This window comes from Solanum dulcamara, chromosome 1 (assembly GCF_947179165.1).
Source record: "Solanum dulcamara chromosome 1, daSolDulc1.2, whole genome shotgun sequence".
Taxonomy (NCBI): domain Eukaryota; kingdom Viridiplantae; phylum Streptophyta; class Magnoliopsida; order Solanales; family Solanaceae; genus Solanum; species Solanum dulcamara.
Window position 1 is genome coordinate 68,132,274 of NC_077237.1, and position 16,880 is coordinate 68,149,153.

General features: G+C 33.8%; 1 protein-coding gene across 1 annotated transcript; it reads left to right on the top strand.

Moving 5' to 3' along the window:
• Nucleotides 1-7,967: 7,967 nt before the first annotated feature.
• Nucleotides 7,968-16,672, top strand: LOC129894116 (probable beta-1,4-xylosyltransferase IRX10L). Its single transcript, XM_055969680.1, has 4 exons — nucleotides 7,968-8,392; nucleotides 10,929-11,317; nucleotides 11,558-11,799; nucleotides 15,746-16,672. Exons 1-4 carry the CDS (start codon nucleotides 8,287-8,289, stop codon nucleotides 16,257-16,259), a joined length of 1,251 nt encoding a protein of 416 aa, XP_055825655.1. The 5' UTR covers nucleotides 7,968-8,286; the 3' UTR covers nucleotides 16,260-16,672.
• The last annotated feature ends 208 nt before the right edge of the window (nucleotides 16,673-16,880 follow it).

Sequence of the window (16,880 nt, forward strand, 5' to 3'; positions counted from 1 at the left end):
ATTTCCTGTACCTCCGCGAACATGGACAAGGGACCACGATCATGGAGAACAAATTCTCCTACACTAGATATCAGCTGAAAAGCTGAGTTTTCTCAAGTTCAAAAAATCTGAAGGGATGCTCGGAATTCATTCGAAATCCCGTGCATGCAAATGAGATATGCTACCCCACCAGATTCTACATTCTGGACTTAATGGAGAAGTTAAAATTTTTAGACAAGGTCGTTACAACTGAAAGTAGATCCCACACCCAACAGCCATTTTAAGACAAATTCCATAACGGGCCTCCAAATTAGACTAGAAGCCTCAGAAAGTGAACAAAGGATCGTTCTAGACCAAACTTGACATTCCGGAGCTAACTGCGATGTCATAATTTTTATCCAAGTACATTTTCCAGGAATGCTGACCAAAGTCAACCATGGGCTAAATTTCAAAGGCAAAAACGTCAAATGGTCTCAAACTCATACTGGTTGCCTGGATACTCGTATCGACCATGCTACTAGACTAATTTGGCCATTTCAAAGCTGATGAAACAGTCAAAATTCTATTCTAAGGTTATTTTCCTAAAGTTATGATCAAAGTCAACTTTTCAATCTATAAAAGCTCCAAAATAGGGAAACAAGGCTAAGAGCCAAACAAACAACCAGATGATCGCACTACCGGTGCCAGCAGGTCATAAATAACTTAGAGCCAGTATAGGAAAGATCTAAATAAAGAAAAGGACACGGTATTAGTAAAATGACCCGGAGGGTCTTACAATGTAGTTATGGAAAAATAGAATTTCTACTAACGGTCTGATGCCTCTGCTAATGATCTCATGCCTCTACTAACGGGTGAGCCTTTTATCCCAAGATTCACTTGGTGCTAGGTCAACTCTCAATGGAATATCATACATAATATATCATAAGCTTTGAAAATGGTAAGAATCTATTAATACCAAGTTCAACATAAATACTTGAAAATCATAAGAATAGCTCCTTCAATATATCATGATCATAACATAATTTATATAGACTCTCGCCTCTACTAACGGCTTCTAAATCATGATTCCTTTCATATCGTGGGAAAATATCTCATAATTCATGGTCACTTGCTTGAAACATCATTGAAAACATCATTCTTAACTTTAATGAGTCATTCATAATCCTTGATAAATATTCATAAAATATTAATGGAAATCCTTCATAATTAATGATCATGAATCCTTGAAAACAAACTTGAAAATAGTATATAGCATGGGTCATTGAAATTCACCTTGAAATCATGCAATGTAACGTGAATTATGCATAATCTAATCAATATTCATAAGATAAATCATAAGTAAGAAGACCCAAGGCAATTTCATAAAATTAGGGCTTTTAGAAGAAGATTTCATAAAGAGAATTTGAGGAAAAAACTTGGGATTCCATGGGTGAAAGGTCCCAAGGATTAATTTCCACATACCTTGATGAATTCTAGCCTTAAAATTGAAAAGGAGACTTGAGTTCGTAAAATATTTGACTTGAAAGCTTTGGGGTTCTTGATGTATAAGAGGAACTCTAGGTTTGTTTTGAAATAATTTCTTGACACTAGGATGTTTAGATTGATGATTATGAGAGGAAAACTAATTAGTTGGATGATATACTCAGTTAAAATACTCAAAAACTTCTTAGAATATGGCTAAAAAGCTTGGAAAAGGACCAAAATAGCCTGGAAGACGTGCAGAAATTTTCTGAGAAATAGACTTCTACGATTCATAGCTTTTCCTATGGGTCGTAGCTCAAATCATAGCTACTAATCCTGGAATTTTTGATATGGGAATCTCTGGTAAAACGGTTATAACTCTTTACTTCGAACTCGAAATGAGGCAAAATTGGGGGCATTGGAAAGAGGACCCAAAGATCTATAATTTTATAGGTTATGTACCACCTAATTATTTATATTTTAGAATATATGATTATTTGAAGTTGACCCAAGTAAAATATTTTACCGAAACTCAATCGGTAACGAACCTTTCAACTCGACTTTGTGCTAGAGGATTCTTGTGACCTTAAAAAATATCCAAATTTATTTCCACACTGAAGAATTGACATTAACACCTATGCATAATTAAGAATCACCCGGTACGACTCTATACACATATGAAGAATGGTTCAGGTTTTAGCTTAAAAAATTTTGGGGTGTTACATGTATGTAAATGTATAAGTTCTCAGGATGTTTATGATTCATTAACCACATGATTATGATTATGATTATGATATTCAAATATTTTCAAGTTTTACTCATGTTTTCAAGACATTGGTTATGCATACCATGTTCATATTGTATATGTCTGGTTATCATTGTTCATGCATGCATGTCACATACTCAGTGCATTTCATGTACTAACGCATATTTTTACCTGCATGTAGGGTCCGACTATCGTACACCTCCCACTCGTGGCTAGAGTTCGATTACTACTTCCATTGTTGGTGAGTCCTCATGTTTCGAGGATGGGACTCTTTATTACTTCTATTATTTCTACATTGCTGGTGAGTCCTCATGTTTCGAGGAGGGGACACTTCATGACTTCTAATATTTATACATCTCTTATTTTCATGTTGGGGAGCTAAGAGCATGTATTATGCCTTGTCTAGACTAGGAGAGGCATGTTTAGACGTTCATTGAGTATGTAGCTTTGATCATTCAAGCGTATTGTTTCAAGCTTCCTTCTATACGAGATTTCGTTTGAGACTTATCTTCCGCCTATGCTTTTATTGATGTCTTTCACTTACCTTATGTATGCTAAGAGGCTTGGTTGGAGTCATTCAAAATTTCAATCATCGTGTCACGCCTAGGGCCTAGCTTAGGTCATGAAATAAAATTAATCTTCATTAAATCTAGAATATACTCTTTAAATTAATAAATATTAAGTTATTGATTAAATACTACCTCGACAACATAATAATATTTCATGATCCCGACAATATTAATTTAGAGAGGTTTTACTGTAAACAAATAAAGCCTCCCAATCAAAGACAACATCACACCAGGACTTAAATTACAAATCTCTAATCAAAGATGGAAGAGTATAAATCACACCAGCACATCTTTTAATGATAAAAATAAAAAAAAACTACTTAAACTAGTATAGATCGAAATGAAAAAAGAACACACCGCAACTTGAATGGTTGAATGGAATGTGAGTCCTTGCTCTTCTTTGATCATAAGTAGATGTTTGATCCATAATGAAAGCGATCAATAAAACTTGATGCAAAAGCAACAAAGACCGTGAAGAAGAAAAGGATTTGCAAGCTATTCAACAAGTTTCTCAACTTAATGGTTGGAATCACATTTTGTTTTTCTACCTTTGGCTTTAGTGCTATTCTATCATTAAGCTATTCCGATCGACACAAATCAATGGAAGTATCAATGACATGCTAAATATTCTTTAAGAGAATATAATAGAAAGGGTAAAAAGATGAAATTATAATTTATTTATATTAATTAATAATAAATAAATAAAATAATTGTTAGAAAAAAATTTAAATAACCAATGTACTCCTATATCATAAACCATAATCGAACTAGCTTATGAAGCCAAATATAAGTATAAGTCTCTGAAATTATCATTTTATATGTAACCACAATGGAATTAGCTTATGAAGCCAAATATTAAGTAGAGGTCTCTGAAATTATCAATTTAGATGCAAGCGAATGAAAATTCTACTAACTTTTCATTTTCTCTTTCCATGTAAAAGATTAATCACGTTTCACCTCAACAAATAATGTTATCAGAGATAAAACAATAATAGGAAAAATAAATAGCACTAAAAAATTTAAAAATAAATAAATAGCTTTAAAATAGAAAATGTCTCACTCCCTCTAGGCTCCATCTCATCTCATGTGACATTTTATCTATTTAAGAGAAAAGGTTGTTAATACTCCTTAACTTTGATATTTATAGCTGATATATCCCTCGATACAAAAGTTGCTTACATATATCTCTCCTATAACAAAAGTGGCTCATATATACCCTTCGTTACAAAAATGACATACATATACCCTTTTCATCTAATGAGAGTGAAAAAAATAATTATAAATATACTTTTTAATTTTTTTATTTTTAAAATATACATGTAGGGGTACATATGACTTCTTTTTCACACGAGAATTATTTTTTGACTTTTTTGATTATCACTATTTGAGTTTGTTATTCTTATACATTTTTTCTTTCATTATTTAGTGTAAAAATATGAAAAAGAAAAAGAAAAAAATGTGAATGGAAAAAGAGAAAAAAGTAAGAAAAAACTGAAAACTATTAACTTTTGCAGCTATATTTTAATTGAGTTTGAATTTGTAAAAAATAATTGGGGCATTTATTATCAATTTCACAAGAAAATTAGTGAAAAATAAATTTAACCATTAAAATTATAAATTCAAATTAGTCGTTGAATAAAACAATCAAAAAAACCAAGTGTGAAAAGGATCAAATATACCACTACATGGTTTATCTATTTTTTTTAAAGATTAATTTTTTCACTTCCGTTAGAGAAAAATGGTACTCCCTTCGTTTTTATTTGTAACACTCCTTAAAAACATTGTATATGGTGTTCATATTCTTGACAAAAATAATATTGCTTCTGTATTTTAGGCATAATTTTTCATAGAATGGTCTAAATTAGGTGATTCAGATTTATGAATAACCCCAACATCATTACCTACAATCTTTGTGAAGATCATAGCTTAAGAATCGGAGGCTAAGTAAGTTAAATAAATTAATCTTTGCAAAACATGGTGCTGTGATGAAATGGAGTGTTTGTAAAAGAAAAATTATATCTCACTGTATGATGATCCCATTCAGTGGATTCTTGAACGACATGAAAGAAATCTTCTAGAGCTACATCTCATATGAAGACACCAAATCCTAATTAGGAAGTTATCTTGTTCAAACGTAGCTTCGAAAAAAGGTATTCTATTAAAAAAGAAGATTCATCTCATCAACCATGGAAGATCTAGATCCATTTGACATTATCCATGACATCAATAGTCCTTCATTTGACATCAACCATGACATCACAATCCTCCATTAAATTTTTAGATTTTTCTATATAATTATTTTAATTATTGGTAGGTCCCTCCTTTACACCTATAAATACCCACCTTATTTCATCATTTTGTTCATCAAGTTTTCTCAAGTAACTCTTCTCTGTATACACTTTTTTACTTATTCTCAAAATATAGTTTTAGTTTTTAATGTGTATAACTACTATTTTGGTGATTCATATACTCTGGATTGTACACAAAATGCTCCGGCGAGGAGAAAAAGCTAGGATTCAAGAGTGTTCATTAAGTCCTTCGATTCTGAATAAATCTTCGGATTTCTGGTATGTAAAGCTTCAATGGAAGTATTCCTTCCACTCTCATGCCTAAAGTATTTTGATTATATGATAAATTATGTTATTTACCTAATTCTTTTCAAGATTTACGCTAAGGTGTGTGTGTGTTTATCCATGGGTTTTCCACTCATGTAGTTCAAAACTCTTTCAACTAAATTTCTTGATTTCAAGTAAGATTTTTTTATGGGTAATTCTTATTTCTACTTAATAGCATGAATCATGATTAAACTAATGATTATTGGTCTATTTCAATTAAAAATGACTTCATATGTATGAATTGATGGTTTGCAAGTAATTTTTCTATTTATCTCTTTAAAGATTCTTGAAATTCATGATGGGTTGTTTAAAGAATAATTTTTAATTAATGGATTTCAAAGTATTTATGCATAATTTCATTTACATACATGTATGAAAGTTGAAGTGATTTAAACCAACCTAATTTTACTATATTTTCAATGAAGTTTGACTTGAAAGCTTTGACTCCAATTAAATATTTATCAAAGCAATGTATATGATAAAAAAGGAATCTTATAAAATAAAAGAATAATGAAATGCTATGAATGGTGGATTCTTTATGCTATAAGGACAATTCTTCCATATTTGAATCACTAAAGGTTTTAATGAGTTATTCCACCGAATGTAATATTTTGAATTCTCAAGCTATATACTATGACTATTTTGAAGTATTAAACTATTCCGTGGAATTGACTTAGCACCGAATGGGGCATTGAGGTGGGATTCGGTAAGGGAATCCTAGTAGCAACCCCTTGTCTCATTAACTATGTGTCAACATAGGAGCCCTTGTAGGCTTAGGGTAATGGATCCATGAAAGCCCTTAAAGTTAAAGTTAAATAATGAATGTAAAGTTGACGGAGTTCTACCCTAGGCAAGTAGACTCTCCAGCCAACGTAGGGGTTATGTTGGATTTCATGTAATGGCTCACATGGTCTTAATGTCGGTTATAGTCAACTTTCCACAAATAAACTTTTCAAATGCTATTTACATAATTACTCGTGCATGTATATATCCATATATGTATGATATAAATGATATCTACTTTATTACTCATGCATACACTCATTTATGTACTTTACCTTATAAATGTCCTAAATGTTTTCTTTATAATACATGCCTATATACTTAGTACATTCACAGTATTAACACATACTCTTTTGCCTACATGATATCACCATGTAGGGACCGCTGCTCTTCCTCATTCTCCTCCACGTGGCTAGTTGAAATTTCGTTTGAAGACTACTTTTGGTGAGTTCTCATATTCCAAAAACAATACTCATTTATATTTCTAGCTTATGATATGTTGAGATCTTTAGACACTTACTATGACATTTCTTTCTATTCTGATTCAGGGTGTGCTAGGGACTTGTCTTAGACCCGTTAAATCCAATATTAGAGATACTGTTGTACATATGTAAGTTAGAGATTTACTATTATAATTTCCGTTTATTTATTTATTGTCATTATCTATGAAAGACTAAAAGAAATGCTAAGAGGCTTGTTTAAGGTACTTTCGAGTTCCTCATTCGTCATCTCACGACTAGGACCTAGGCTTGGAGGGTGACACTATTTATATGTCACCATTTTAGATTTCATTTGCAATTAAAAACTACGTAAGTTTACTATTCTATATTTATTTAATATTTTTTTGAAGTCAAACTTTCAATCAATGAACATGAATTAATTTATTTTTGTTAATTAATTTGACAAATGGACATGAATTATTTACTTAGTTTTTTTATATTGGTTAAATGTATATTTTCAAGACTAATAATTCACAATGGTAAAATAGGAAGAATAATGTCATTTATGCATTGATTTTGGAAAATGACAAATATTAAAGATCATCTATTTTTAGTAAGGACGACATATAAGGAGAGACGAGGGAGTATATGTGAGCCATTTGTATAACAATATAGATATATATATATGAGTCATTTTTATAACGAGCGATATATCTATTCTAAATAACAAAGTAATAACAAGTTGAGGGGTATATTAGACCCTTTTCCCTTTATTTAATTTGGCAAAAGAGATTTAAATTTTCTATTTATCTTTTACTAATAAAAATTTTATTATAATTTATGATTTCTTTCCTTTTAAAAGATAATTACTTAGCTAGGCAAACTCACACTATATCTATCATAGATATAGTCAGAATTTTGAAAACTTATTAAATATAGTGGGAGTTTCTGGAATTTATCTTATATTAGTGATGGAATAATTTTTTAACTTCTATTTATTTTTAATACATTAATTCACTCTGTATCAATGATATAACGGTTCATCCTAATATTACAATTTTCTTTATATTTGTTATTTCATTTGATTCTACACAAATTAATGTATCACTAATACAAAATGAATTAATATATTATTGATATATAAAGAATTTCAAAAAACTATTGCTACATTTCATAATTGTCTAAATTATCATTATGTTTGATAATTATGGCGTTTCTAAATATTTCCCTTGAAGCCTAAAAAGTTTTTCCTTCTGGGATTTGGGCAGACCAAAAATGTGCGTGAAATTATATAGTAATTATTATTAGACATATTACTATACTGTTCCAGATGGGCAGTACCTCTGTACCGGTAGAAGCCATAAAAAAAGGGAGTTGGAAAAATCTGTTTTTTTTTTTTAGAAAAGTGACAACCAAACTAGACCAAACCAAACCTCCCTTTGACCTACCCTTTCTATCTGTTTCTTGAAGCAAATTTCTCTCAATATCTTCAAATATCACCAGCATTTCATTGTCCTTTCCTGTAAGATGTCTTTATTGTTGAAAAAACAAAAACTTGTCTACAACAACCAGTGTTTATTGACACTCCAACTATAGATTCTTCCTATTACAAACTTGCCAGCTGACATTGTTGTTATCTTTTCTATTATTCTATACTTTGTTTTTGCTCAAATATGAGGGATTGGAGATGGGGTTCTCTTTTGCTTCTTCATCTCGCTTTCTTCTTCGGAACTGAAGCCTTCAAATTTCATAAGACTCAACTTACTGAGAGAATCTCAGGTACCTATTTCTCTCTCTTAATTCTTTTGGGTCTATCCTTTGTGTCAGATCATAAGCTAGGGTTTTGATGTGAACTGCAGAAAAAATTGCATCTTTTTTTTTTCTTAGATTCAGCTGGTTCTGGTTCTGAATCTGAATTGAGGTGATCATAGGCATCTGCCTTTAGAAGGCAAGGTTGAAACTTTAACTTGGTTTTACAGTAGGCTTGTGTCTTAGACCATCAAATGTGTATATTTAATGGTGACATAGTCTGGTAATAGCTGGCTTATATAAAGACGATGTCTGCATTTTTAATATGCTTTCGAACCCAATTCTTGGGCATTGTTGTTTGATCTTAACCTACTAGTTAGACTCAGACAGGTTCTGGAGCAAATCAACTAAATTGTCATTTACACCCTGACTCTGATAGATGATGCCTTTTGGGCTAATCTCACATTCTTCACACATACAGAAGATGGGGGCTACTTGGCCACAATTTGCAAGGTTAGAATAAAGGAGATGGATGGGATTTTGTAGCTCAATTATAACCTATCTGCATATTGGTCTGTTTTCAGCATCTTAGCTTTGGGCATCCTTGATAGATGCTGAGAAGATCATTTAGATCCAGAATATCTGTGGCTTGGATCAGTCAATACACTGGTAGTGTGGTGAGAGGGAAAGGAATAGATATCAGTACTCGAGTTCTCACAACTAGAACGCTAACATCTATCTCAAATAAACAGTTCGGTCCAAATTCAATGAATCTTGGTTAAGATTGATTGTAAAAACAAGCTCAAAAAACTGGAGCTCCCCTTAGAACTAAGCCAACAGAACTAGTGGCGTGTTCTGCTTGAAAGTTCTTTAGTCAATCTCTTTATTAATAGGATGATCAAAATTAATTTGTAGTCTTTTTAATCGGTGTGTATATTTTTTTCCATTTGCTTTTATATTTAAATCTTTGAATTCGGAAGAGGCACATCAAAGAAACAATGTCTAAGATCTGTCTATTCCTCTGGAGTTTAAAAAAGATGTATTTTTCTCCCAGTTTCAAACTCTCTAGTGTAAATCTTGTGTCTCAAATGGCCTTTACTTAAGGAACTCATATCATGTTTCAGTTTTCTTATTGGACTTGAATCAAAGTTTAGTGTTTGAGTCAGCCTCATGCTTGTAGATAATTAACTCGATTAACTCTGAGACATCTAGATATTCAGCTTGATGAATCCATTTAAAGCTCTTGGCATCAATTCAACTTATACTGGCCATGGATGTTGATTAAAAATCGGTGATCGTTCTTCATTAAAAAAGAGTAGGAAAGAAATAGGTGATTATTCCCTCCTTTCAACATTTTCTTTATTTCAAGGATTTATACCTTACTATGGTAGCATCGTAGTACAGCTAAAGAGAGCGGGGAAGAGTACTGAGTAGACAATTTGTTTCGTGAGGCATAAATTATCTGATTGGAACTGGGGATAGTGGGTTTCTGTCATAAGGTTTCAAATCTTAAATCTAACTTGATCGGAGAGTGATGGATTTTGCCTCTAAAGAGAGAGGGTCGTTGTAGTATGTATGGTATAGGACAGCTATTTGTGCTTTATATTTGAAGACTTGGAAGATTTACTTTTGTTCTAGCTAGGTTGATGACTCAGCTGCTCAATGAGGTTTGGGGAGTAACTTGTTTCCTAAATGTTGCCGTTATGTTTGAGGAAACTTCCTTTTTAACATCTAGGAAAAGCTTGAGTGTTATGCTGGCAGGCACTTTTAGGGAATTGCAACAGGATGAAGACATTCAGTAACCATTGGCCAAGATGTGTATGTTACTGGATTGTAGGTAGCTAGGGATTCTAATGGTAGAACCCAAAGAAGTGAGATGTTACAACTTTTGTGCCATGTCTGTCCTGTGATAAATGGTGCTAGAGAGTTTTGTGTTTCAGTGTTCTCTTATTTAATAAAGTTAATCCTGAGCTCTTTCAAAAAGTTAATCGCTTGACCTTCATCACCTTAATCTTTCCTTACATGTTTTTTCTGGATTGATGCGTTGAGAACATTTTCTTCACAAGGAAAAAGTGAAGGCTGGAAACTTTGTGGTGGCATAGCTAGTTTTATATTTTTTTGATCAATTCATACTATTAACAAGAATCCCATTAGGACCTCTTGGTCCATGTATGTATGTTTACTCGGGAGTTAAGAGATTTGGAGCATGGATGAATGATAGTTGCCTTAGCATAGATATTATGTTGGTGAAAGATTTCATTGTTACAAGTTCTACGGTAGTGTCATCCTTCTGAGTGTAAAGCAACACTTTTTTACCAAACTGAAAAATTCTCCTGTGATATAATGTATACTGCAAAAATCAAATATAATTATATTCTTCTGAGCCTTCTAAGATGCTAAATCTTTTAGAATAAAGGCTTATAGAGTATTCCCTATCGGTCACTTTGCATGTCTGAGTACATGATCTTGTCTTTTAGCATGTTAAATTAGGTTAGCCAATAAGGATATGAACACTTGCTTTGAACTCTATGAAGTCATATACTTTCCTTTCATTTCTGCAATTCAGGTAGTGCTGGTGATGTCTTGGAAGATGATCCTGTTGGGAGGTTAAAAGTTTTTGTATATGAGCTTCCCAGCAAATACAACAAGAAAATTCTTCAGAAAGACCCACGATGTCTCAGTCACATGTTTGCTGCGGAGATCTATATGCATCGTTTCCTCTTATCTAGCCCTGTACGAACCCTTAATCCTGAGGAAGCTGATTGGTTCTACACCCCTGTTTACACCACTTGTGATCTGACACCTAATGGTCTTCCTTTACCCTTCAAGTCACCACGAATGATGAGGAGTGCAATACAACTTATTGCTTCCAACTGGCCTTATTGGAATAGGACAGAGGGTGCTGATCACTTCTTCATTGTCCCACACGATTTTGCTGCTTGTTTTCATTATCAAGTGAGAATTAAGTCTCCTCTCTCTCTACACCTTCTCTTTTACTCTCTTTCTTTTACACATAAAACACAGATTGATGGATTTACACATCAAAATCATCTTTAACTTTATAACTAAAAAATGTAGTGGAAATCCTAAGGGATTACTCACAGTTTCTTATTTCTTAACTGTAAATTTCCATCATTACTTAAGGACTGAGAGTGTGTGGTTACACTTACATCTGATTACTTCATGCAATTACAGGAGGAAAAAGCTATTGGGAGGGGAATTCTTCCGTTGCTCCAGCGTTCAACTTTAGTTCAAACTTTTGGACAAAGAAATCATGTGTGTTTGAAGGTTGGTTCAATTACAATTCCTCCCTATGCTCCTCCACAGAAAATGCAATCCCACTTCATCCCTCCAGATATTCCGCGATCCATCTTTGTTTACTTCCGTGGCTTGTTCTATGATGTAGGAAATGATCCAGAAGGTGGTTATTATGCGAGGTATCCCTATGTCTCATCTCTATGATTAAATCACATTTGATTCTAAATTCTAGAACTTAAATTGATTTAAGATGACTAACTTTCCTAAGAAGTGATGAATGTTGATCACCAAGTAGATTGAGTCATTGAGATGTTAAAGTGAATTGCTAGAATTATCAAGATTCTGGGACTAAGGTGTTTCTCTACCCTGAAAAAGATTGATAAATTTTTTGGGAAAAGCACAAGTATCCCACTGTTACCACTCTCCCAGAAAGAAAAGAAAAAGAAAGTATAAGTAACCCTTGAACTTGAGTTGGATTTTTAGTCACATATGCGATCTTTGTGGGATCCTATTAACCCCTGAACCTTTTCAAAGTGGAATAAATGCACCCTTGAGTCATGACGCGGCACAAAAGTGTGTTCTCTCTCTTTAAAAGGTATGAAAGGGGAAAAAATAAGTTCAAACCCTCACAATTAATTGCAGCTAATTAAATTTCATTACAACTTAAAATGACAAAAAACAATCTTCTTTAACTTTTCTCTTTTTGACAAATCCACTGGCGAACCACCACATCACCACCCACCCTCAGCCGCAAGAACCACCACCACCAGAAAGTCCTTATCCCTTCATCCCTCTCGGCTCATCCTCTCGCCCTTTCTATTTGAAATTCCAAGGAGATCACATAGGTCCCCTCTCTATCTCTAAAGCTTCTCCCCCAAAATTTCCTTGATCATCCACTGGTGAACCATGCATTTTTTTCCTTTATGAAAAAAGGAGGTGAGCCCAAATTAAGATCTTGTTTTGATTGGCTTATTTATATGCTTTTAAGCCAAAATAGCTTTTAAGCACTTTTGTATTGTTTGGGTAAAATTAAAAAATGCTTATAAACTCTTGTTTTTAAGCCAAAATAACAAAAATAAGTCAAAAGTCATAAGTTAGAAATTCTAACTAATGGCTTTTGGCTTATAAGCCAAAAGCTAATCCAAACAGGCTCTACTTCTTGTTAAGGGGGTTTAGTTCAAAGGAACCACACAAAACATTATCTCTGTGACGGAGAAGAGCGAGAAGAAGAAAAGAGTAGTGGAAATAGAAGTTGAAGTTGCAGAAGGGAAACGAAAGGCCAAGGAAGAAGCCACTGAAAATTCAGTCCCTTTTGTTTACGAATTAGAACAAAAATAAAAGAATTGTAAGGTTGAGAAAGAACAAATTAAAGGATAAGAATACGATACAGGCCATGTTACGGAAATGTGCAAGTTTAAAAACAATCCTCAAGCACAAACATAAGTGGAGGATTAACTTTGTTAGATTGCCGTACTGAAGCAAGGATTGTTGAAATTTGCTTCAGTTACAACTACATTTTTTTAGCACAATAAGCTGCTTAGTTTTAGGATGAATCTACTTTTTTTAATTTAAAATTTCTATTAGATTTTTTTAGTTTGTTGAGATATATTAATTTTTTTGAATTTTTGTTATGCCGTTTTTTGCAAATTATGTTTTCAAGTTGGCTATTTAAAGCTCTATGCTTAATAAAATGGTGGAGACAATTTCAATCAGTACTTTCAACCTCTTTGTTGCACCATCTCTTAAAAAAAAATAGGGTTTGTATGTATTATCCCTATCTTTATCATTGAAAAGATATTTTCTCTTTCCTCCATTTCAATGACAGCATGTTTATGGACAAAAGTCCATATATTTTATGGTCTCTCCTCTTTTTTTTTGTAATTGGTAACATGTTATATTCGTTAGCACCCTAGAAAAGGCCTGGTATATCATATGTACAGATACAGCCCTGAACAAAACTTACCAAGAGGCCAAAAAGTCTAGTAATGATTCAACATCATCAACTAACTGTTCTTTACACCAAAAATAAAGAAGAGAAAAATACAGGATCTCTTGATCGTCTGGATTGAACTGAACCGGCCTTCAAAACATCTTGCATTCCTCTCTTTCGAAATTGTCCACCATATGCATGTTGGAACAATCTTCCACCACTCTTTGTGACAAGTTTCTCCTTGTATATAATTCCTACTACATATTAGGTAAAAAGTACTCTGGGTCATCACCTATACAATTTGAGCGAGAGCTGCAAAAAGTTGCCATAGTTGTCTGGTAATGAACAATGCAAGAAAAGATGCCCATTGCCTTCAGCTTCCTGATGGCATAGAAAACACCTAGAACATAGCTGAAAAACCCTTCTTTGAAGTTTATCACGAGTGAGACAAGCTTTCCGTAGTCCGTACTACTAATCAAGTAAAGCATACCACTTTGAAAGGAACTTCTGCTTTTCAAATATTTCATGGTCTCTCTCCTTTTTCTTTTTGGAAATGGGTTGAATATACCCCTTTAACTTTCGTTTATTGTTCAAATCTATCTCCCATTATACTTTTTGGCCTTTCTTTGACAGAAATGACATGTGGCATCGCCTGAGTGAAAGAACCGACCCAACACTAAATTACCCACCCCCGACCCATAACTCATCGGACCCCCACTTCACATTGAAACATATGCCAATGTGGCATAACTTAAACCCATGACCCAAAAATAGCAAAAGACCATCTTCAGAGGGATGGACACCGGACACATCACCATCACTGAAAATCTTTTTTCTTCTCAATTGTCGGTGCTCTTTTTTCTCTTCCTCACTTTTTTCTTTTAGACTTTTCTCCAAAACAACTTCATAGAACTCACAAAAAGGTTGTCTCTTCCCTTTCTTGCCTCATTTGTTTTAATTTCTCCAAGACAACTTTTGGACCTCTCAAAAATACATCTAATAGAGAACCACCGGGAGGAGGTAAATAGCAGAAATATCGACAACTAGAATTCCTGTTGAAAAAATAAATAGCTATTCATCAAACTCTAGAAATACCAGCAGAAAAAAAAATCAAATCCTTAGATCTTCCTAAACTTTATTTATTATGGTGGAGATTGGGTTGAATCAGTGAAGAAGGTGATGGTGATTGGTAAAATCATTGTTAAAGAAGATTCACAAGTTAAAGAGCTGTGGGGTTCCTTGGTGAATCAGATTTGAGGTTAAAAAAGTGAATCTTCACTGTGAGTCGAAAAATCTGAGCAACTAAGCGTGGGAAATTCTGTTAGTGCTTCTATGATTGAAAATTCGAAATTGAAGAATTTGATAGTACTTTGAAGTTGGAAAGTTGAGCATTAATCCGATGTTTGCTGTTGAGAATGGAGACTGAGAATATCACTGTGAGCTATATAAGCAAACCACCAGTCCATTCTCCAACCAATGTGAGATTTTAACCTACTCTAACAACATTATGTATTCTGAAAACCCAAAGTCGTGGCCGGCCTGTTTGGAGCTTTTGGAGAACTCTGTGGGGAGAAGAAGATGGTGAAAAAAGCATATAACAATAATTACGCCTCAATCCCAAACAAGTTGGAGTCGTTTATATGAATGCTCACTGACCATGTTTCCCCACTTAAGCATAACTCATGTTATCATCATACCAAAGCAGTGGAAAAAGGGGATGAAAATCATGTTTTGGATTAAAAATGAGGTTGAAAAAAGCAGTACGTCAATGATACTGCATGTTGAAACCTGGTTTGGTCTCTTGGGGTGGTAGTAATTCCATTCCAAGGCAAGTCCTACCCCAGGAAAGTTGAAGTGCAGTATATAAAAGAGGACAAGTTGATGGGGGTATTTATATATTGTCTAATAAAGAAAGAAAAGAGAAAAAAAAATTAGGGTAAAAGATGTGTAGAAGCGCTTGTAAAACACCCCCAAATACTCAATTGGTTATTTCTGCCACACCAGAGTTTAGGGTGATATTTTATTCCACTTCAAAATATTTTCAGGTGGGTAATAGGAACTCTGCAAAAATCGAGTGTAGCTGAAAATCAAACTCAAGTTTGGGAGAACATTTTAATATTCTTCATTGACCTCCCTAACATGTTATTAGTAGTATGTTTTAGGACAAGGTACCTGACTCTTATTTCTCTTTTCAGAGGTGCCCGAGCAGCAGTGTGGGAGAATTTTAAGGACAATCCTCTCTTTGATATTTCCACTGAACATCCAACTACCTACTACGAGGACATGCAGCGAGCCATCTTTTGCTTGTGCCCACTTGGGTGGGCACCATGGAGTCCAAGATTGGTTGAAGCAGTTATATTTGGATGCATCCCTGTTATCATTGCAGATGATATTGTCTTGCCATTTGCTGATGCAATCCCCTGGGAAGAGATTGGTGTTTTTGTAGCCGAGAAGGACGTTCCAAATTTGGATACTATTCTCACTTCTATTCCACCAGAGGAAATATTGAGGAAGCAGAGATTGCTTGCCAACCCTTCAATGAAGCAGGCTATGTTGTTTCCACAACCTGCTCAATCAGGTGATGCTTTCCATCAAATTTTGAATGGACTTGCTCGTAAACTGCCACACGACAGGAGCGTTTACTTGAGTCCTGGGGAGAAGATCTTAAACTGGACTGCTGGTCCAGTTGGTGACCTAAAACCTTGGTAGAAACTGATATTGGAGATGACTGCAATCACTAAATCTTGGCTTTCAACCTTAATTCCACGTCAAAGGTGTGGAATTAACGTGAAGTGTAAATCTTAAGCATATAGTTTCTTCAATAAAGTAAAGAATCTTTTGTTGATAACAACATCGAGATGATGCAACATTTTACAAAATCTTAAGCTGGAGGGTTTGCTGTAGATCTGGAAGACTACACATTCATTTTTGGAGCTGTATGGTTTGTTATACAAACAGCTATGTTGGTTCCGGAGTGTTCACTGTAGTCATGTGTGCCACTAACATTGTGTTATAAACTCATTACACGTTGTATTACTTCCCCATTAAGTGTCATAATACCAAGCTATGTTACAACCTATAAAAAAAAATGCCAACCGATGGTCAGGGATGTTACAAATTCATATCAGGGGAAGAACACGAGATTTTTTTTTTGTTAATGAGTCGCAACTGAACTCAATTCAAGAATTTGCGTCCATTTTAACATGATGTTCAAATATATGAGTCGCCTTATATAAATGATTAAGGTGTTGAAGGTCTTATATAATAGGGATGGCAGACTGAAGGATTGTTGAGCTTTAACTTTCAAAAATTATAGTTAACCGTAGGACA